At 54.0% G+C, this 21,036-nt stretch overlaps 1 protein-coding gene across 1 annotated transcript; it reads left to right on the top strand.

Moving 5' to 3' along the window:
* Positions 1-128: 128 nt before the first annotated feature.
* Positions 129-16,068, top strand: CACNG8 (calcium voltage-gated channel auxiliary subunit gamma 8). Its single transcript, XM_081506356.1, has 6 exons — positions 129-162; positions 1,420-1,473; positions 1,556-1,912; positions 12,158-12,241; positions 13,373-13,513; positions 15,305-16,068. The coding sequence occupies exons 1-6, from the start codon at positions 129-131 to the stop codon at positions 16,066-16,068; spliced, it is 1,434 nt and encodes a 477-aa protein (XP_081362482.1).
* The last annotated feature ends 4,968 nt before the right edge of the window (positions 16,069-21,036 follow it).

The following is a 21,036-nucleotide window of genomic DNA, read 5'->3' as shown; positions in this document are numbered from 1 at the left end:
TTCATGATGTGAAAGTCAGGGTAGAGGTGGGGGGAGGAGGTTCTTGTAAGTTCAAGAGAGAGTGGGAGGTCAAAGTGAGCTGGGGAGATCTGGAATTGATGGAGGGGGCTTATCCTCGTGGGTGACAGATGGGGCTTGGGGGCAGTGGGGAGCTGGCGGGGGGTGGGCAGGGGAATAGGGTAGGGGGATGATCAGCCAGGGCTAGGGGTTTCCTTCCACCGCTGAGAGTTCACAGGTCCGAGCTTGGCAGATCTCTGAATTGAGAGGAGTTTGGGGTCTGGAGAAAGGGATTCCTGTGAGTAGAAAATGCCATGCAACTCACGGAGGAAATTTTTCTTAATGGAGGAGAAAGCAATGGCTATGATGAGTTTGTCTAAGTTGAATCCGAAGTTGAATCCGTTTTGGAAGACTCTCATAGGCAAACGAGAAAGTGGGGGAGTTTTCCTTGAGTCCAAGACATGGTAGGGGATGGGAGGGTGTGCCAAGGGAGTCAGGTGAGGGCGGTTAGAGGGGATGTCATGGAGATGCGGGCCATTCTTCTAAACCAGAGAGTCCAACACTGTTGGATTGTTTAAAAGAATCCCCTGGGGAGCTTCTAAAAGCTTAGATGCTCAGGGCTACGCACACCCTAGACCGGTGAAATTAGAATTTCTCAAGCATCAGTGTCTTTCAAGGTCCTCTGGTGGTTTCAAGGTGCCATCAAGGTTGAGAACCCTGGTCCAGAGACTGAGTCCTAGGGTTGGGGGTGGGGTGGGAGGTAGGGGGTATTCCCATACAGAGGAGACTGTGGAGGTGAAGTGGTGGTAGCTGGGTTTTTCTGAGTTGTGCAAACAGTGAAGATTAGTTGGGAAGATTTAGGTTCTGTTGTGTAGTTGGTCTTTTTTTTTTTTTTTTTAATCCTCCAGCTAAGGAGAGATTGAGAGATTTCTTTTTCCTCAGTAGAGGCCATGGTAGGTGAAGAGGTGGGCCTTGCAGGGGAAGATAGGGAAGGGGGAGAACTTTATGAGAACATTTTGTAAGAAATGAGGAGCAGGACAGGGGGTTTCTTGGGAGGAGGAGGCTCTGGGGGGCTGCGAGCGAGGGATGGTTTCCCTGTGTGTGTGTGGGGGGGAGGACGACAGTGAGACCAGGGGGCAGAGTCAGGGGGCCTGGAAGAGTGTCCTACCCACTGGCAGGGATGCAGGGATGGGGGGTGGCTTTTTCTCAGAAGGGGGTTAGTGGGAAGACTTTCTTGGACACAGGGAAGTGTTTTTCAGAGCGAGGGAGGCAGAGGTAAGCATCGTGGAAGGCGTTTCTTCAACCTAGGAAACAGTAGGGGTATTTTTTGTTTTTAGCGTGGGGAGGGGTGCAGGTATGGCGGTATCCAGGCGAGCCCGCCTGTCTAATCCTTATCGCCTTACCCCTGCCCTCCACCCGCAGGCGACCATGACAGCCCTCTGACCCCGTCCCAGGCCTGCAGCCTCCTCCTCGCCGGCCCCCTCCCCAGCCACCCCCCACCCCCGGCCCTCCGCTCCGGGGGGCCCCCCACTTCTGCCTGCGCTGTGCCCCCCCCCAGCCGCCGGCACGGCCCCGCCCCCGCTGCCCCGGTGGTGGCCCGCGGCCCCCCGGCTGCCCGTGGTCAAGCTGGAGTCGCTGAAGCGCTGGAACGAAGAGCGGGGCCTCTGGTGCGAGAAGGGGGTGCAGGTGCTGCTGACGACGGTGGGCGCCTTCGCGGCCTTCGGACTCATGACCATCGCCATCAGCACGGACTACTGGCTCTACACGCGCGCCTTCATCTGCAACACCACCAACCTCACGGCGGGCGGCGGCGGCGACGACGGGCCCCCCCAGCGCGGGGGCGGCGGCGCCCCAGAGAAGAAGGACCCCGGCGGCCTCACGCACTCGGGCCTCTGGAGGATCTGCTGCCTGGAAGGTAGGGCCTCGCGCCCCTGCCCCTCCCCTCCGGATCTCTCGGTTCTCCCGCGGCCTCCCTCGTGGGTGGCCCTTCGCCCCTCGCTGCTCCTGCCCGGCCGCCGCCCCCCGCCCCCCCGCCGCCCCTCACCCACCGCCCCTCCCACCCTTCCCACTCTTGACCCTCCTCATTCATGCCTCTCCATCACACGGCAGGGCCCCTTGATCCTTATCTTCTTGCCTCCCTTAGCGGGGAAAGCGCCCCCTCCTTTCTCCCTCCCACCCCTCCGGGTGTCTGGCCTCCCTCTACCAGGGGACCCCCTCAGCCTGGACCCCAGCACTGGCACCCTCTACCTTCCCGCCCTCTTGCCCTCTCACCCCTGATCTTGAGGCTGTTCCTCCTTGCCCGTGGCATCATCGGTCCCCGCGTCCTGGCTCTGAACGCCCAGACCTCTGATGACCCCGTTTCCACTGCCTTCCTCATCCCCTTTGACCCTCTGGCCCCACGTGGGCTGTTTGTCCCCTAAAACATCACGCCCCATCAGACCGGAACTCTTGGTCCCCTCCTCTCTTCTTTTAGGGGCTGGTCTTCCGGGAGTCTTGTCCTGGCTTCCTCTCCCGCCTCCGCTGCTGGTCCTTGTCCTCCTTGGCCCTTTCCGTGGCCCTGCTTCACCTTCCCTCCACTCAGCCTCCCTTCGGCCTCTTCTTCTTGCCGGCCTCTTCTTCTTGCCGAGGAGGCACTGCCTCTTCCAGTCTCCATCTCGGCTCTTTCCCTGGTCCCGCTCTCTCCCTCTTGCAGCCTCCCTCCCAGCCGGTTCCCCCTGCCTCCCATCTCCTCCGACTTTCCCCCGGGCCAGCCCTCTTCCTCTTAGCAACCGCTGGGTCCCACTCGCAGCTTTGCCCTTTCTTTCCACATGGCATGGAGGTGCTGGGCTGGGGAGCAGGACACCTGAGTCCCAGTCCTCTTGTGCGTGGGTCCCTCCTCCCTGGTGTGGCCACTGTCTGATCATCTCCCCCAGCCTCACCAGCCCTGGTCTGCAACGCCGAAGGAGAAGGAACCAGCCAATCCCCAATTCCCCTCTACAGGGCCCAAAAGATCACAATCCGTCACTTCTCTTTTTTTAATCCTTCTCTTTTCCCCATCGTTTCCTCCTGCATTTTGCTGGACACTCTCAATAAGCCAGGAATGTTATTATCTTATTTAATCCCCTGGCGGGGGCGGGATGCCATCCTCCAGTTGGGGATGAGGAAACTGAGGCTCAGAGAGGTTAAGCCACTTGCCCAAAGTCACGCAGCTGTGGCTGGGAGGCAGAGCCAAGAGAACTCGGGTCTGAAGGATGGGATTTACAGATATGCTTTGTCTAGCGTGTGGAGCGTATAAAACCAAAACCACAATCAGAATCGGTTGCCAACATTTAAAAATAGGGAGACTGCACGTTAAGAATCTGATTTCCAGCTTCTTTTGAACTAGTGGAAGGTCTGGTAACGTGGGGCTGGCATCGTGCAGCAGCCCTGATCGGCCAGATCCGAGTAGCAGCTGCTTCCTCAGATCATGCATGCGGGTCTGCTTTTCCCCAGTCACCTCTGCTCCCTATCGCCTCACACCCACCCGATTTTCCCATGATGTTACTCTCTTCCTTGTGTGGGCATCTGACTTCATCTTCATTCCCTGGTCTGACCAAGCATCAGGCACAGCGCCCTGTGTGGGGAGTTGCCTCTTGGAACCCCCAGGACAATGTACTGTGAATCATAATAATTCCATGTATTCATCCCCTCCTTCAAAAACCACTGTTTATTGAATTTCGACTATGTGCCAGGCACCGTGCTTGATAGTGGAGCTACAGCTACAGTGCAAGGAAAAACAGCAACAACAAAGGTCCCAGTTTTTATGTGTCTTACATTCTAGGAGAGACAGATGATAATTGAGATGAGTAAATACAACAACTAGGGTGTTAGATGGAGCTGAGTGCTAAGGAGGAAAAAGAGCAAAAGAGGGGATGTGAAGTGTTCGGGGCAAGAGTGTGAGGCTGTAGAAACCTGGCTCATCAATGGGAATGTGCCTCGTGTCTGACCTAGGGGAAGCCTGCCCGGCCAGGGCAGAGCTGGTGGAGGAGGAACGTGGTAGGAGGTGCCGGCAAGGTGCACGAACTTTCGGGTCCTGGGATGTGACCTGCTTTTCACATCGCAGGCTCCTGGGCAGAGGAGTGACAGGAGCTGGCTGAAAGGTTAAGGGGATCGTTGTGCTGTGTCTCCAAGAGGAAGGCGGGAGGGAGAAGGGAAAACAGGAGCTGGCTTCTCTGGGGTGGGAGACATAGAATTGGGGTTTGAATTGAGAGCACATTCTGCAGCTGCAGCGGGCAGGGAGGAACTGCTGATGGGGGCAGTTGCAGGATATGAGAGAAGGAGACTGGATGTCTTGAAAGCAGGGTTTTCCAACCTCAGACTTGTTGCCCTTTTGGGGGATGGATAATTCCGCATTGAAGCGGCCGGTGGTGGTGGGTGAGTGGGGGTGGAAGGAAGGTCCTCTGTGTTGTAGGAGGTTTAGCAATATTCCCAGGCTCTGCTCTCCAAAGACCAGCAGCAACTATCAGCGTGGCCACCAAAATCGCCAACTGTCTCTAGACTAGGAATAAAATCGCCCCTAGTGAGAGTCACTGCTCGAAGTCTGTGGCCTGAGCCCCGGAGAATGTGGTAGGAGTGGAGGCGGGGGGTATTTATGAGCTGGAACAGCTGGTATTTTATGATATTTGTCTTACTTTCAGTTGTTTAGTTGCTCAGTTATGCCCAACTCTTTGTAACCCCATAGTCTGCAGCCCGCCAGGCTCCTCTGTCCATGGGATTCTCCGGGCAAGAATACCGGAGTGGGTAGTCATTCCCTTCTCCAGGGGATCTTCAGGACCCAGGGATCGAACCCGTATCTCCCACATTGGTAGGCAGATTCTTTACCATCTGAATTGCCAGGGAAGCCCTAATTCATCGTAAGAAGGGCTATCACAAGCTCAGTTTTGGAAATGTTAAATTGAGGGTGCCTGCTGGTGATACTGTCTAAGATAGGAGTCAGCATAGGAGAGGACCCACAAAGCACCGCACAGTCAATCTTTTAGGCTTTGTGGGGCATGTGATCTCTGTCGCCGCTGCTCCTAAAAGCAACCAGAGACAATGCGTGAGTGGATGAGCGTGGCTGGGTTCCAATTAAACTTCCTTTACGGGCACTGACATTTGAATTTTATATCGTTTTCTCGTACCACGAGAGAGTCTTCCTTGACAGCTTTTCAATCTTTTTTTTTTTTAATAGGTAAAACCTACTCTTCGCTGGGTTTGGCCGTTGGGCTGTAGTTTGCTAACCCCCTGATCTAAGACACTAGTGATAAGATGTATGAGGCCAGAGTTCAGGGGGAAGTCTGGGCTGGGGGTGGGCACTGGGTCATGGCATGTGGATGGATGAGCAGAGACAGAAACAAACGCAAAGATTAGTTGAAGGGCCAATGACTGAGCTAGTCCAGTAGTCAAAGACAATCAGACAGATGAGAAGAGCCAGCAAAGGGAGCTGAGAAAGGAGAGGCCACAGAGGCTGGGGGGAAATAACGGGCTAGGTGGGGTCCCCAGAAACAAAGGAAATGACTTAAGGACGGGTTAAAGGCAGGTGGGCTTTATTGTTACTTAATCATCATTCGTATGTCACTGGATTCGCACAGTAATCCTGTGCACTGTGTACGACCGTTGCCCCCATCTCCAAAAACGAAAGCTTAAGGCTCAGAGAAGGGAAGCAACTTTCCCAGGGTCACACAGTTAACAGGCAATCCAGTCCGCACTGGAGTCTGATCTGTTTTGTTTCCTAAGTCAACACATCCACCAGCCTCCATCCTATCCGGAGATCCAGGAGTGTAGAAACTGTTCCCCTGGGGCCGCGGTCCCCTGAAGGTGCTGTGTCCCCTGGGGAATTCTTGGGTCTCATCCTGTCTCCTTCCAAGTGTCTCTGAGAAACGCAGTAGGAAGTGGTAATGGGGACCCAGACTCTGGAACAGAACTCATTGGGTTACCTCCTGCCTGCCAGGCATGGAAACGTTACCTTGAGCCACATGTTCAATGTCTCTGTGCTTTTTTTCACCATGGGTGAAATGGGCGTTATAATAACTCCTAACCTGCAGGGCTATGGAGGGAACTCAACGAGTTATTACATGCAAAGCATTCAAACGGCCAGTAGACACAGCATAAAGGCTAGACTGTGTAGCTTCTATTCTGTTCTTATTCTGTTCTTATTAGGAATTTGGGTGACCCATCCCTGAATCTCCCCTCCTTGATAACCCGAAAATCCTGTGCCTCCAACCAGCACTGCCCAACAGAAACATCACACAAGCTGCCTCTATAACTTAAATGTTTCTGTGCTGTGTGCTTTGCTGACTCACTCAGTCCTGTCCGACTCTTTGCCACCCCATGGACTGTAGCTTTCTACTAGGGACATTAAAGGGCTTCCCTAGTGGTTCAGTGGTAAAGAATCTGCCTGCCAATGTAGGAGATGTGGGTTCAGTCCCTGGATTGGGAAAATCCTCTAGAGAAGGAAATGGCAACACACTCTAGTATTCTTGCCTGGAGAAGCCCACAGACAGGATCCTGGCGGTCTACAGTCCATGGGGTCGCAAAGAGTTGGACACAACTGAGTGATTAAACAACAACAATAAGTGACATTAAAACAAGAACAAAGGGAAGGTTCGATGAACCTAATTTAATAAATGGAATTATACAATATATTAATATAAAAGTTAGTAATCGATTTTATTTAACCAAGCATAGCCAAAATATTATTTTAGTATGTTAGCAATATAACAAATATTAATGAAATATGATGCCTTTTTCTTCATAATGGCTGAAATCTGATGCATATTTTAGGCTCACACTTCATCTCAACTGCCACCTTTCAGAACCAACCTCCTGGGGCTGGGGGCATCCGGATGGGTCTAGCCCCCTTGTCGGGAATCTCAGCGCCCAGAATGTGGACCTACAGCCCAATTTACTCTAGCAGCCTATTTAAAGCCCCCGTGCTGAGCACTTTGCAGGCCTTATTATCTCATTGAATCCTCCCAATTGCTCCAGGAGGGAAGATATTATCACGAGAGTTTGTCAGAGCAAGAAGCTGATGGCCAGAAAGGGGAAGTGAGTCAGCTACAGGGCTACCCAACATGCAAGGGGCAGTGCGCGCGTCCTCACCGGTCCTCGCGGCAGTGCGCACGCCTTCACGCCCACGCCTGCCGGCGGCTGTGCCCTGCGGGCCCTCGGGGCGCGCCGGTGTGCATCACCACCATTCCTGCGCACACAGCGCTCCCAGCCCAGGCGGCTGGTTACGAGGCAAGCCGCATAACCCCCAGGTGGTCTGCTCTTGAACTCTTGTGTTTCACGGCGTGTGCGTGCTAAGTGGCTTCAGTGTGTCCGACTCTTTGCGACCTGCTCAAGTGTAGCCTGCCAGGCTCCTCGTTTCATGGGATTCTCCAGGCAAGGATACTGCAGTGAGTTGCCTTGCCCCCTTCCAGGGGATCTTCCCGACTCAGGGATCGAACCTGCATCTCTTACGTCTCCTGCATTGGCAGGCGGTTCTTTAACCATGGTGCCACGTGGGAAGCCCCACACATACACGGAGTGAACACTTATCAAACCTTATCTGGTCGTATCACCATCCTCATTTTCCAAGCCAGGAAGCTGAAGCTCAGAGGTATTCAAAACCCCAAAGCTGCACAGCTGGGAAGTGACTGTCCTGGTATGCGGAGCCAGAGAATACACTTTCAAAGCCCGAGCTTGTGGCTACCATAACCACTGTGATCTACTTCCCTGAAGATGCTCGCTTCTGGGAATTCCCTGGCGGTGCAGTGGTTAGGACTCCATGCTTCCACTGCAGGGAACACAGGTTCGATCCCTGGTCGGGAACTAAGATCCCACAAGCTGCACAGCGCAGCCCAAACAAGCAAACAAGCAAACAAGCAAAAAGCTCACCTCTGAGGTCCAAACTCTCCTCCTTATGATTTAACATCTACATAGGACTGAGCAACTTGTTCAGCTTTACGCCTCAGTTTCCTCACCTCTAATGCAGGGGTGCTATTATTTCCTAGTGTGTCTCTTCCTCTTCCCTCCTAGCTCTCAATCCTGCCCCAGGTGACTCCGTTCACTGGGCTCCATAGTAGAAGAGGTAGCCCAGCAGAATACCAGCCACGATGGAGCGGAGTCCACTCCTCCAGGAAGTGCAGACTACACAGGGCGGAGCCCTCCTGAGGAGGCGATAGAACACGGTCCGTCCGGTTTTCTGGGTGTGCTTGGCACTGAAGATGGGCTCCCAGTGTGCCGTTGAGTCTTCTTAAACAGAAACAATTGTTGCAGTAGTTTAAGCAGAGAAGGCACAAAATAACAACCCAGGTGACAGGCCAAGAAACAGTGAGCTCCCTGGAAGAGTCTGGAATAAGGAAGAGCCAACCCAATAGCTGCTGCCTGCCCCAGAACTAGGGGGAGCTGTTTGAACTGGAGGCACCAGAGAAAGTTTGTATCAGGTTTTTATTTCATTAGTTAACCTGGCGGAGAAGGCAATGGCACCCCACTCCAGTACTCTTGCCTGGAATATCCCATGGATGGAGGAGCCTGGTGGGCTGCAGTCCATGGGGTCTCTAAGAGTCAGCCACAACTGAGTAACTTCACTTTCACTTTTCACTTTCATGCATTGGAGAAGGAAATGGCAACCCACTCCAGTGTTCTTGCCTGGAGAATCCCAGGGACGGCGGAGCCTGGTGGGCTGCCGTCTGTGGGGTCGCACAGAGTCGGACACGACTGAGATGACTTAGCAGTAGCAGTATCCTTAGGGTTGGTCATCCATGCTGAGGGTATTGTTCAGTCGCCAAGTTGTGTATGACCCTTTGTGACCCCACGGACTGCAGCACGCCAGGCCTCCTCATCCCTCATCATCTCTCCGAGTTTGCCCAAGTTCAAGTCCATTGAATCAGTGACGCCATCCAATCCTCTTCGGAGAATGTTAACACCTGTCAAATGCTTGGAATGGTGTCCGGTGTATGGTTAGTCCTCAGTAAGTTTTATACTAGTTAAGTGGACTTCCCAGGTGATTCAGTGGTTAAGAATCTACCTGTAATGCAGGAGACACGGGTTCCATCCCTGGGTCGGGAAGATCCCCTGGAGAAGGGAACGGCAACCCACTCCAGTATTCTTGCCTGGGAAATCCCTTGGACAGAGGAGCCTGGTGGGTACAGTCCATGGGGTCGCGGAGAGTCAGACACGACTTAGTGATTAAATAACAACAACAAAGTACTGGTTATTATTACTCCAGCATGACTAGTCTGCGGAGAGAGTCTGCATGTCATCTACTTTCCATGCTCAATCTCACTGAATTATCATTCATGTTTTGAGAAAAGTACTATGATCTCATTCAAGAAAGAGAGAACTTGAACCCACTTACCACACCATAGTGGATGTGCTGCTGGGTAAGCATTTGCTCCCACAAGATGTATCTTCATTCATTCATTCAATTGCTTTTTTTTTTTAAGTGTAGTAAGATGCACATAACATAAAATATATCATCTTAACCCATTTTAAAAGTTCAGCAGTGTTAAGTATATTTACATTGTGTACCAAGTACCAAAACACTTTTATTGTGCAGAATTGAAACTCTACCCATTCTTCCCCGCTCCCAGCCCCTGGCAACCATCATTCTTTCTGTCGCTATGAATTTGACTGCTTTAGACACCTCATATGAGTGGAATCATACAGTGTTTGTATTTGTGTGACTGACTTATTACACTTTGCATGTCTTCAAGGTTCATGCAGGTTGTGGCATGTGTCAGAATTCCATTGTTTTTAAAAGGCTGGATAATATTCTGTTCTATCCATATGCCACACTTTGTTTGTTTATTGGTTCATGCGTTGATGGACACTTAGGTTGCTTTTGGCTGTTGTGAATAATGCTGCTACAAAAATGGATATATTTGTATATTTCTTAGAGACCTTGCTCTCAATTCTTTTCGGTATATACCCAGAGGTGGAATTGCAGCTAAGATCCCACATGCCTTCTGGCCAAATAAACCAAAACCTAAAACAGAAGAATTTTGGGATTCCCTAGTGGCTCAGAGGGTAGAGTCTGGCCGCAATGTGGGAGACCCGAGTTCGATCCGTGGGTTGGGAAGATCCCCTGGAGAAGAAAATGGCAACCCACTCCAGTACTCTTGTCTGGAAAATCCTATGGACAGAGGGGCCTGGAGGGCTACAGTCCATAGGGTCGCAAAGACTGAGCGACTTCACTTTCATAGTAATTTTGTTTTTAATTTTTTGAGGAACCTCCATCCTATTGTCCATAGAGACCAAACCAGTTTACTTTCCCACCAACAGTGCAGACAGGTTCCAATTTCTCCGCATCCTCACCAACACTGGTTATTTTCTGTTTTGCTTTGTTTGTTTATAGTAGCCGTCTGAATGGGATGGTATCTCATATCTATGAGATAGTATTTCACTGTTTTTTCATTTGCATTTCCCTAATGATTAGTGATACGGACCATCTTTTCATGCGCTTCTTGCCCATTCGGCCATTCTTAAATACAAATATTAAGCATTTCCAGTGCTCTAGGCATTGTTCTAGATGTTGGGACACCTACAAGCTTAGATTCCAGTGGGAGCAAACTGCTGTGTGTTTGAATTCTGCTTCTACCACCCATCAGCTGTGAATCAATGAACCCTTTGTATGCCTCTATTTCCTCATCTGGACAATGGGTGTATGATGTGGTATCAACGGAACACTCAATTGTGTTCCCAGCAAAGTGCTAAATCTCTGTACCTGGATTCAACCCTCGTAACAACTGGGGAGGTGCATCCTAGTATCCCCCATGTTATAGGAAAAGGGACCGAAGCAAACTGGTCCAAATAAGGCCAACAAGGATGTGGTGTAAGGACATGATGGATTCAGGCTTCATTATCAAACAGTGCAACTTCAGTTCTTAATGTTCGGCCACTGCACGACACCAATACCATTATCTATTTCCTGGGTCTCCTGGGAGCTCCGGTTGAGTTAATCTACCTCAGAAGCACTTAACAAATGTTAGCGCTTAGTGGAATTATTAACTGCCTTATAGTCCTTCTTTCCAATCCTTTCCTTTTCCCGCATTTCTTTCTCTGTCATCTTCTGCCTCAACCCCCCTCTTCTATCCTTGTGGTTCATAATCTAATTCTTTCAACACTCATTTCTTGACGCCTCCTTTGGTGCCAGGCAATGCTAGAGACACATGAAAGAATCAGACCCCATTCCCTCCCCATTCAGGAACTCCCAGCGTGCTGAAGAAGATTATAACGCAACCCAATGCATGCTAAAAAAAAAAAAAAGAGGGTGATGCAGGGAGTGGCTACCCCCCCCCCCCAGAATGGGTGGGAGGGGTCTATGTGAGGGAAAACTTCCTCAAGCAGGTGCCCCGGACGCTGCTCTCTTGCAAGGGTTAAGTTCTTCTCCAGGAAGAATGTGAGCAGAGTGTTCCAAAGCACTGGGCAGAGGCCTGGAGATAGGAAGGAGCCTGGAGAATTTAGGAAACAAAGTGTTTTTATACTGATTTATATGCCAGTTTCCAGCTATGTAAGGATGCGTGTTCTGGGAGGGAGGAGGGGTTGTGACTGCAGGACCCCTGGAGGCATACCGCACCCCCAGCTTGCCTCGGCTTGCTCCAACCGCTCCATCTCCTCCCAGAGGACTGCAGGTGCTGGGCGCCGAAAGAGGGGAAACCCTACTCCCCAAACAGAGGATTGAAGAGACGACCACCCCAGTGATCCACCGGGGCTGCTCTCCCCTCCACGGGGACTCAAGTCTTCACAGGGCCTCGTGGGAAATGGAGTCCTCTTGGCCCTCTGTCGCCTCTCCATTTTCCCACGCGTTTTCAACGGGTTTCGAGGTGAAGGGTGCTTTGACATCGCAGAAACCAACACCTTTCTTCCAGAGGAAGAAACAGGCCGGAGAAACTGTCCCCGTCCAGGTTACAGGGCAAAGGTCCTTGTGGCCTTTTAGTGAGTGTTGGATGTTTTCCTTTCTCCTTTTTTTTTTTTTAACCTGGTTGGGAAACTGAGGCCAGGGAGTTTGAAAGTTTGTTCCAGGTGTGCAGACACGCTCAGCGGCCAGTACTTGCTGTCTCCCAATCCGGCCAGAAAGAGAAGGGGTTTGAGGAAGGGGCAGTGGAGGGTGTCTTTTCTCACCCAGAGTTCCCCAACTGTTAAGTGCCCACCACCGTCACCCCCCCCCATTCCCCTCCAGGGTTGAAAAGAGGCGTCTGCGTGAAGATCAACCATTTCCCGGAGGACACCGACTACGACCATGACAGCGCAGAGTATCTGCTCCGTACGTGGGGGTCTGGGGTGGAGCTGAGGGGACTGCTGGGCTCGGGCACGTGGGAGGGGGGAGGGGGCTGTGCTCCCGCGCTTAGATCGACACACCGAGATGAGCTTGTCAGCCAATCCAAGCCAAGATGCCGAGATCCTCTGGCCTCCTATTGGCTCAGTGGGCTCTCTCCCGCCCCCTCCTCTCACCTCGGGGCGGGCAGAGGGGGAATCCCCGGAGCTGATTGGCTGCCGTGCCGGCCTGGGTACTCCGGGCAGTGACTGGTTGTCCCTCTCCTGGCCAGGATTGGCCAACCTCACCCTGGGCCCGAGAGGCAATCTGCGGCGCGGCCTGGCCACTCCCGGGAGCTGGCTGGGGAAGCCCGCGGTGCGATTGGCAGCTACCCCGAGAACGCGGCAAACCCCGAGTTGTGATTGGCTGCGGCCTCAGCCGGGCTCAGAAATCGCAGAATCTGGTTGCCTGGGGTTTGGGGGAGAGTGGAAAGGACTGCAGAGAGAGAGAGGGGGGAAAGGGAGAAGGAGGAGAGAAACCCAGAGCTACGGATGAAGCCAGGCAGAAAAGGGAGGCGAGAAGAGAAGAGAAAAAGAAGAGCGCGGGAGAGGGAGCGATGGGGCGGGAAGGGGAAGAGAGAAGAGAGACCCGAAGCGACAGGTGAAGCCGGGCGGACGGGGGTGGGAGGGAGAGCGAGGTTTAGAGATGCGATAGAAGGATCTGGAGCAAGGGGGAAAGGCGCAGAAGAGGAAGGGAAAGTGCGTGCGAGAAGGAAAAAGAGAGGGAGATGGTTCACAAGGGAAATAGAGGAGTTCAGAGGCAGGGTGGGTGCGGTGGACGAGAGGGAGCGTGGTTGGAAAAATTAAGGGCAGAAAAAATATGCCAGGAGAAACGCAGAGGAAGAAAGAAAAGGACGAAGAAAAAGAGAGAGGGGGGACATCAGACCGCGAAAGAGAGAAATTTTAAAGAGGAGAGAAAGTAAGAAAAAAGAAAAGGACCAGAACACAGGCAGAGGGGAGGAATGGGAGAACCAGAGAGAGAGAAGCAGGGACAAGGCACACAGGAGGCGCGGGGCGCCAGGGGCGCAGGCGGCCGTGACTGACGCCCCGGTTCCCCCGCCCCTCTCCTGTCTCTCTCCAGGGGTCGTCCGGGCCTCCAGCATCTTCCCCATCCTCAGCGCCATCCTGCTGCTGCTCGGGGGCGTGTGCGTGGCGGCCTCCCGCGTCTACAAGTCCAAGAGGAACATCATCCTGGGAGCAGGGATCCTGTTCGTGGCAGCAGGTGAGAGGCAGAGGGAGGGGGCGGCCCATCTGCGCGCGCGGGTGTGTGTGTGTGTGAGCGCGCGCGGGCGCGCCTACAAAGCCACCCGGCCGGGGCGCTCTCTGGGGCCGGAGCCTTCCTAGGCTGTATCCCAAGCTCCATCGCCACCCGCTGGGTGAGGTAGGTGTAGCCTTCCCGCCGTCTCTCGGGGAATGAGCCCAGCTCAGACAGGTGTCTACCGCGTAATCCGGAATTCCAGGAGTTCAGATTGCAAAACCCGCGGTCCAGGAGATGCAAGGGGAGGAGCCTGGGAGGGGGGGGGGCTTGAGGCTGAGCTGAGGTCTTGAGGATCAAGAGGACCCGGGGGAGAGGCAGAGAAAGTGATTTGAACGCAGAGGGGGAGGAGCCTGCTCTAGGGGGCCGGGCCTTGTGGTCTCCGGGGTATCCAAGAAGGGGCCGGTCCTGAGAAAGTTTCCAGGCCAACTCGGTAGTGAGGCAGGGCTTCTTAAAGGGGCAAGACCCCCCTCCTACTCGACGTGAGTAGTACTAGGCAATTCCAGAAGTTAGAGTCTTCTCAAAGCAGTGGAATCCTGAAGAGGAGGAGGGTTGAGCATAAATAGCAGGGGGTGCTTTAAAAGAAGGGCATGGTCTGCACGGCGTGGGGCTTGGAGGATTTGAAAGGCGGGGCTAACTATGAACTGGGACTAGGGACGACTCTGGCCTCGATCCTCAGGGGCGGGGCTTAGCAAGCTGGAGGTGGGGCTTAGACTAAAAGATTGTCTACTTCCTAAATTGTATCCCCCTCTTTCCTGCTCTAATAAGGCTACCACGAGGAAGGCCTAGAATAGATGATAATCATGAGAGAGTTCAGATCAACCAGAGTCGGGGTCTAGAGAGTCAACGGTATTACCTTACTAACAGACTTAAAATGAGCCGAGGGTGAGGCCAAGATTTATAAAGTTAGGGGGCAGTTAGACCAGTCAGCACAGGGCCTGGGTCATCTTATCAAGGGCAGAGTTTAGGCCAGCCAGGGAAGGGCCTGGACCATCTGGGGAGAAGTTAGACTGTCTAGGGCAGGGCTTGGTTCTTCCCGGAGGGATCTGGACCATTAAGGATGAGCCTGAACCATCTAGGGTGGGCCCTGGACCAACCAGGGCAGCGTTTAGAGTGAGCTTTAGAACAACAGACTAGGACCTGAATTAGCCAGGGATGGTGGACCGTCCGAAACAGGACTTGGGGCCGTTTAAGGTGGGGCCTGAGCCAGCTGGGGGGGAATTTAGATCATCTGGGAAGGGCTTGGACCATGTCAGGGCGAGCATAGATCAACACGAGATGGAGCCTAGGCTGCCCAGTGTGGTATAGGGACTGTCTGGGGTGGGATCTAGATCACAGTGGGTGGAGCTTAGACCAGAGTGGGGTGACGACTAGATCGTCAGGGGTGGAGCTTAGGCCAGGGGGCGGGGCCTGGACAAGTCAGGGCTGGGTAGGGCCCATCTGAGGTGGGGCCTAGACCATCGTGGGTGGAGCTTAGGCCAGAGTGGGTGGAGATTAGACCATAGGGGCGGGGTCTAGGCCACCGTGGGTGGAGCTTAGGCCAGAGTAGGGCGGGGCCTAGGCTATCAGGAGTCAAAGTTATCAGGGCTTGGACAAGTCAGGGCAGGGTAGGGACCATTTGGGGCGGGGTCTAGACCGTAATAGGTGGAGCTTTCGAGCAGACCGGGCGGGGCCTAAACTGAGGGGGCGGGGCCTGGGCCCGGGCGGGGGCGGGGCCAGGGACGGCCTCGAGGCTCCCGTCTGACCGTCCCCGCCCAGGCCTGAGCAACATCATCGGGGTGATCGTGTACATCTCGGCCAACGCGGGCGAGCCGGGCCCGAAGCGGGACGAGGAGAAGAAGAACCACTACTCGTACGGCTGGTCCTTCTACTTCGGCGGGCTGTCGTTCATCCTGGCCGAGGTGATCGGCGTGCTGGCCGTCAACATCTACATCGAGCGCAGCCGCGAGGCGCACTGCCAGTCTCGCTCGGACCTGCTCAAGGCCGGCGGGGGCGCGGGCGGCAGTGGCGGGAGCGGCCCCTCGGCCATCCTCCGTCTGCCCAGTTACCGCTTCCGCTACCGCCGCCGCTCCCGCTCTAGCTCCCGCTCCAGCGAGCCGTCGCCGTCGCGGGACGCGTCTCCCGGCGGCGCCGGGGGCCCGGGCTTCGCCTCCACGGACATCTCTATGTACACGCTCAGCCGCGACCCGTCCAAGGGCAGCGTGGCCGCGGGGCTGGCGAGCGCTGGAGCCGGCGGCGGGGCGTACGGGGCGGCCGGGAGCGCGGGGGGCGCGGGGGGCGGCGGCGGCGGCGGCGGCGGGGCGGGCGCGGAGCGGGACCGCGCGGGGGCGCCCGGCTTCCTCACGCTGCACAACGCCTTCCCCAAGGAGGCGGGCGGCGGCGTCACGGTCACGGTCACCGGGCCGCCCGCCGCGCCCGCGCCCGCCCCGCCCGCGCCCGCCGCTCCCGCCCCCGGGACCCTAGCCAAGGAGGCCGGCGCCTCCAACACCAACACGCTCAACAGGAAAACCACGCCAGTGTAGGGGCGCGCCTGGGGGCGCAGAGGGGGGCGTGTCCGGGGCGCGTGCGCGGGCGCGCGTGCAACGAGGCTGCCGGGGGTCGGGGGCGCCCCCCTCCTTCCCCGTGAGCGCGCTGGAGACTGCTCGGCCTTCCCCCGCGCCCCCTCCTCGCCCTACCCCCGCCCACCCGGGTGTGGGGGAACATCCCCCCACCCTCTGAATCAGGGACCCTGAGGGAGGGGGAAGGGAAGGGAAGGGAGGGGGCCGTTGGGAGGGAGCGTTGTGTTTTATTTTTGTGGGGGGTTGGGGGGGAGGGGGGAGGGCTGTGGTGTTTTTTGCAGTTTTGAGACGTTTTCTTTTTAATGTTTTGCTGTGTGCATGTGGGGGCGGGGCGGAGGGAGGGACTCCCAGCCCAGCCCAACTCCTGGAGAGGGGCCCATAACACACGAATATAGAGTTATACCTACAAACTATATATATATATATGATCTATATAAAGAGACAAAGATCAAAGGGATGCAGAAAGGCACAATGAGGTGGGATGGGCGTGGGCCTTCATTCACTTCGTTCATCATTCCACAAGGGTTTCAAAAGCACCTGCTATGTACCAGGATGGTGGCTGGGGAGGAAACATCAACAGGCCCAGAGACAGACTCGATCATTCATTACCAGCAATTTATTTGTGTGCTTCAGTGCCCAACATTGTGCTGAATGCTGAGTCTACAGAAGGGAGGAAGTCAGACTTCCCCAACCTCTTCATAGAGTTTACATCTTGTGCATGAGACAGACACTAATCAAAGAATTGCATACACAACAGTAAGTTAGAGTTGAGGCAAAAAAGAAACCCAAAGTGCTACAAAATCCTCCAGCAGGGAGGCTAACCCAGTTTAAAAGGAAAGGCTATCCCAGGTAACACGGAAAGGATGACAAGAAGATGGAGGGAAGTGTCCTAGCCAGAGAACAACATGCAAAGGCCCTGGGGCAGGAGGAGCTTCCAGAAAAGGCTAACATGTATGTACTGAGCCAGATGGAGGTGGAACAAGATGAGGCTGGAGGTGTAGACAGGGCCAGACTGCTCAGGGACTTGTAGGTTAGGTCAAGTTTAGATTTTTTTTTAATATTTAAAAATTTATTTTAGAATATTTATGGAAAAGGAATCTTAGAAAATGAATTTTTTTCTCATGTGGCCAAACTGGCGAAGATTGGTGGTGGTTTAGTCACTAGGTCATGTCCAACTCTTGCGACTCCGTGGACTGCATAGCCTGCCAGGCCCCTCTGTCCATGGGATTCTCCAGGCAAGAATACTGGAGTGGGTTGCCATTTCTTCTCCAGGCAAGAGTTTAAATTTTAACCCAAGGGCAGCAGGGAACCATGGAGTGGCTTTAAACAGGATCATAACATGATCGATGGGAGGTGGGAGCTCAGAGATGAGAGTGAGAGGCAGAGACATGCCGAAATAAGCATCAAACACAGGCACTGACCCTTCAAACTCACACTGGTGGGAGGGAGCAGATAATTCTACAAGACTGAAGCACAGGCCCGGTGCTTGGTGGGCAGGAGAAACACTAGGACTTAGAGATTCATGTTTCACTGATTCATTAATTCAGCCATTCATTCATTCCTGACATTTCTGGGCCAGGCAGTGTGCTAGAATCAGGATCCCCAGAGCCGCCCTCGAGGAGGAGTCAAAAACCAGACTCCAAGCAGGGTGATTTTCGGTGCAGTAATAGGGACCAGGATGGGCACCCTAACCAGAGAAGAAAAGAAAGAATGCCCAACTGCCAGGAGTGGGCAGTCCTCAGGGAAACTTCCTGGAGAACCTCAGGCCCAGCCTGGCCTTCCAAAGGATGAGTAAGGAAGGCTTTCATGGCAGAAGAACAACTCAAGGGGGGCGGGGGAGGGGGCAGGGGATTGAAAGAGCATGATGTACTGGGGTCAGGACTCCTCCTTTTGGGGTGCAAAAGGTTGGGGTAGGGGTGGGCTATGAGACCAGAGAAGCAGCTAGAAGCCAGAGTCTAAATGCACTAGGGTTCCCGGCTGATGGGTTTGGACTTGATTCTGAGGGTGATGGGAATCACAGGAGAGTTTGGAGCAGGTAAAGAGCAGGATGAGATGTGAGTGTCAGAAGGAACAACCTGGGCCATGGGAAAGGCGTGGATAGGATGTCGATGCTGTGAAATAGATGAGACAGGATGGCAGCTGAGCTGGGAAAGGGCTGGGGGGGTGGGTAGAGAAGGTGGGAGGATGGATTTGAAGGTCACTGAGGACACAGAAGGGACAGCACTCACTGCATTTCCCTTCATTTGCTCAGCAAGTATTTCCCAAGATCTGCCGTGTGGCAGGTTCTGTGCTCAGCCATAGTGGGGGGAGCAGAGAGGATTCAGAGCCTGCCCTGCCCTCCAGGGGCTCCCAGCCTGGTGGGAAGACAGACCTGGACACAGACGAGGGGGAAGTTGTTGGCAACGTGCCAGGCTCCACCAGCTTCTCTCTTGATAGCATGCAGCAGCAGGAAGCAGTAGGACAGAGGAGGGACGGGACCACAACTGGGTGTTGGGAATTGCCCTCTGGGGTCCCTGTGGGGGACAAGAAAGACAGGTGGGCAGGGGACCAGGGAGGAATTCCTCGAGGGCAGTGTTGGAAAGAGATTCTGGGAAACGTGGGGAAAGGAATACCACTCGCAGGACAGAGGGGCACTTACTTTAGGGATGATAAACGGAGAAGACTGGAAGAGGTGGCATTAAAAGAGACAAATTTGGTAGGAGAAGGGGAGCAGAGCTGGCTGGAGGGTATTGGATTCTAGTGTTCAAAAGCCAAACATACAGCGAGACGGAGGTGGAGCATGGGCAGAAGGGAGAGCAGTGGTGTGGGTGGGGAAGATCAGGGCAACAGAGGCCAAAACTGAGTGAGTTACAGGGACAGAGGGAACAAAGACACCAGACAGTGACCCAGAAAGGAGAGGAGAAGGGACAGGGGAGGGGCTAACACAATGATGCACGAGTCAGGACAGAGAAGTCTCAGAGAGGCAAATATATATACATATACACACACACAGAGATGGAGGGAGAAAGATGCAGGGATGTGCCCAGAAAGAAAGATGGGGATTTAGAAGCACACTTAGGGTACAGGGACAATCCATTTCTTTGGTTTGTTTCAGGATTCAAGAAATAGCTATTGAGTGCCCACCTCTTCTAGGCTAGTCTAGGTGCAGGGAATGCACAAGTGGACAGATGGCCAAGGTTTCTGCTGTCCTGGAACTGACAGGAGAGACACACAAGAAACAATAAGGAATTTCAGGTATGGAGAAGTGTTTCTAAAATGAAGCTGGAAAGAGACTTCCCCGGTGGTCCAGTGGTTAGGATTCCAGGCTATTAACACCGTGGCTGGGGCTCAATCCCTGGTCAGAGAACTGAGATCCCACAAGCCACAAGGTGTGTCTAAAGAAAAAAAAGTGAAGCAGGACGTGGGGACTTCAGATGAGGAACCTCAGGAAGAACCCACTGCAGAGGTAACAAGAGTCGTGAGAAGGAAAGGCACTCGCCAAATATTCTGGCCGAGCAGTGACGCAGAGCCCTGAGAAAGCCACCCATTTTCAAGGAGACCCCATTGAGGGCAGAGGAAGAAGGGTGAGCAAATTAGGCTGAGGTCGGAAGCGTGGGCTGCGGCCCATCGTGTGGGGGCTTGTAGCTCTGGGAGGAAATCTGAATTTTACTCTAGATTCAGTGGGATGAGCATAAGAATGACAGCCCCTCTTTTTATTTAAAAATGAAGTAACAGACCCCACATTGCTGTGCTGAGAAGAGATTTAGGAGTGAAGGTGGAAGGAAGGAGTTAAGAGGGTGTTGTCCTTTTCCAGCTGAGGCTGCTGGTGGCCTGGACCAATTCGGAAGAACAGGGCGTGGGATTGTGGAGGCAGGTTCTATGGTAGTGGCTGGGGACTGGATGAAACAGAGGAGGGAAAGAAAAACCAAAGAGAAAGAGGGGAACTCTTTTAACTGGATCTGTGAAGCCTGGGTGGTGCTGTTCTGTGCCGCCTGGAGGCGGGTCACCAGGAGAGAAGGGATGATGCAGGAGGAGCCAAGCAACCTCCTTGGGACGAGACAATCTGAGATGCCTATGAGACATCCAAGCCGAGGTAGCAGGCAGCCAGTTGGATATTTGAGACTGAAGCTTGGGGGAGAAGTCGTGGTTGGAAATCTAGGTTTTGGAAATGTCAGCAGAGAGGAGACCACATGTTTAAAGCCCCAGGCCTGGATGAGGTGACCTAGATGAGTGTGGAGAACACAGAAAAGACCCTGGCCAGGGCCTCAGGGTGGGGGGATATCTCCATGGGGGTGGGAGGGAGGAGGATGTAGTTAAAGGGGCAGAGTGACCGTAAAGTAGGCAGAGACCAGGAGGAAACAACCAGTGGTGCCAAACGCTGCTGAGAACCGGGAGAAGATTCGTGGAACAAAGTGGCCATGGGTTAGATAACATGACCTTGATCTTGACACGCAGTCATCACCATGCAGCGGGGGGAGGTGGGGGTGGGGTGGGACTGGAGTCCTGCTTGAGCGAAGGGAAGGAAGAGACTCATGGAGGGGAGGTGGAGGGAAACAGAGGCGAGGTCATCCTTTTGGTATGAAACTCAACAACTTTCCTGCCCAAGAAAGCTCATACCCTTTCTGTGAAAGGAGAAGTAGGAAGGGCGGCAGACGGGGAGGTTGGAAAAAGATAAATGTGCACTGAAAGGACGGAGCCATGGCCTCAGGCAGGACTGAGAATGAGGGGGAGACCGGGGCCGGGAGGAAGGACAGAGGCAGGGCAGAGGTGCTGCAGGAGGGAGTCCGATTTCTCAGAATGGAGACACCAGCAGGGTCACCCAGCCCAGCTCCCATCTCAGGTTGCTGCCAGCACGGGGCACCTTCTCGGGTTCCGCTCTGGGTCCTGCCAAGGCCTGGGAATACCTGCGAGGTGAAGGAAAGAACAAGTTTCACTCATTCATTTAAGAAATAG

Source organism: Giraffa tippelskirchi, chromosome 7, assembly GCF_054371585.1.
Source record: "Giraffa tippelskirchi isolate mGirTip1 chromosome 7, T2T-mGirTip1v1.2.pri, whole genome shotgun sequence".
In the NCBI taxonomy this organism is placed as follows: domain Eukaryota; kingdom Metazoa; phylum Chordata; class Mammalia; order Artiodactyla; family Giraffidae; genus Giraffa; species Giraffa tippelskirchi.
Note: the sequence above shows the minus strand (reverse complement) of the source record. Positions and strands in the feature narration are given on the sequence as shown.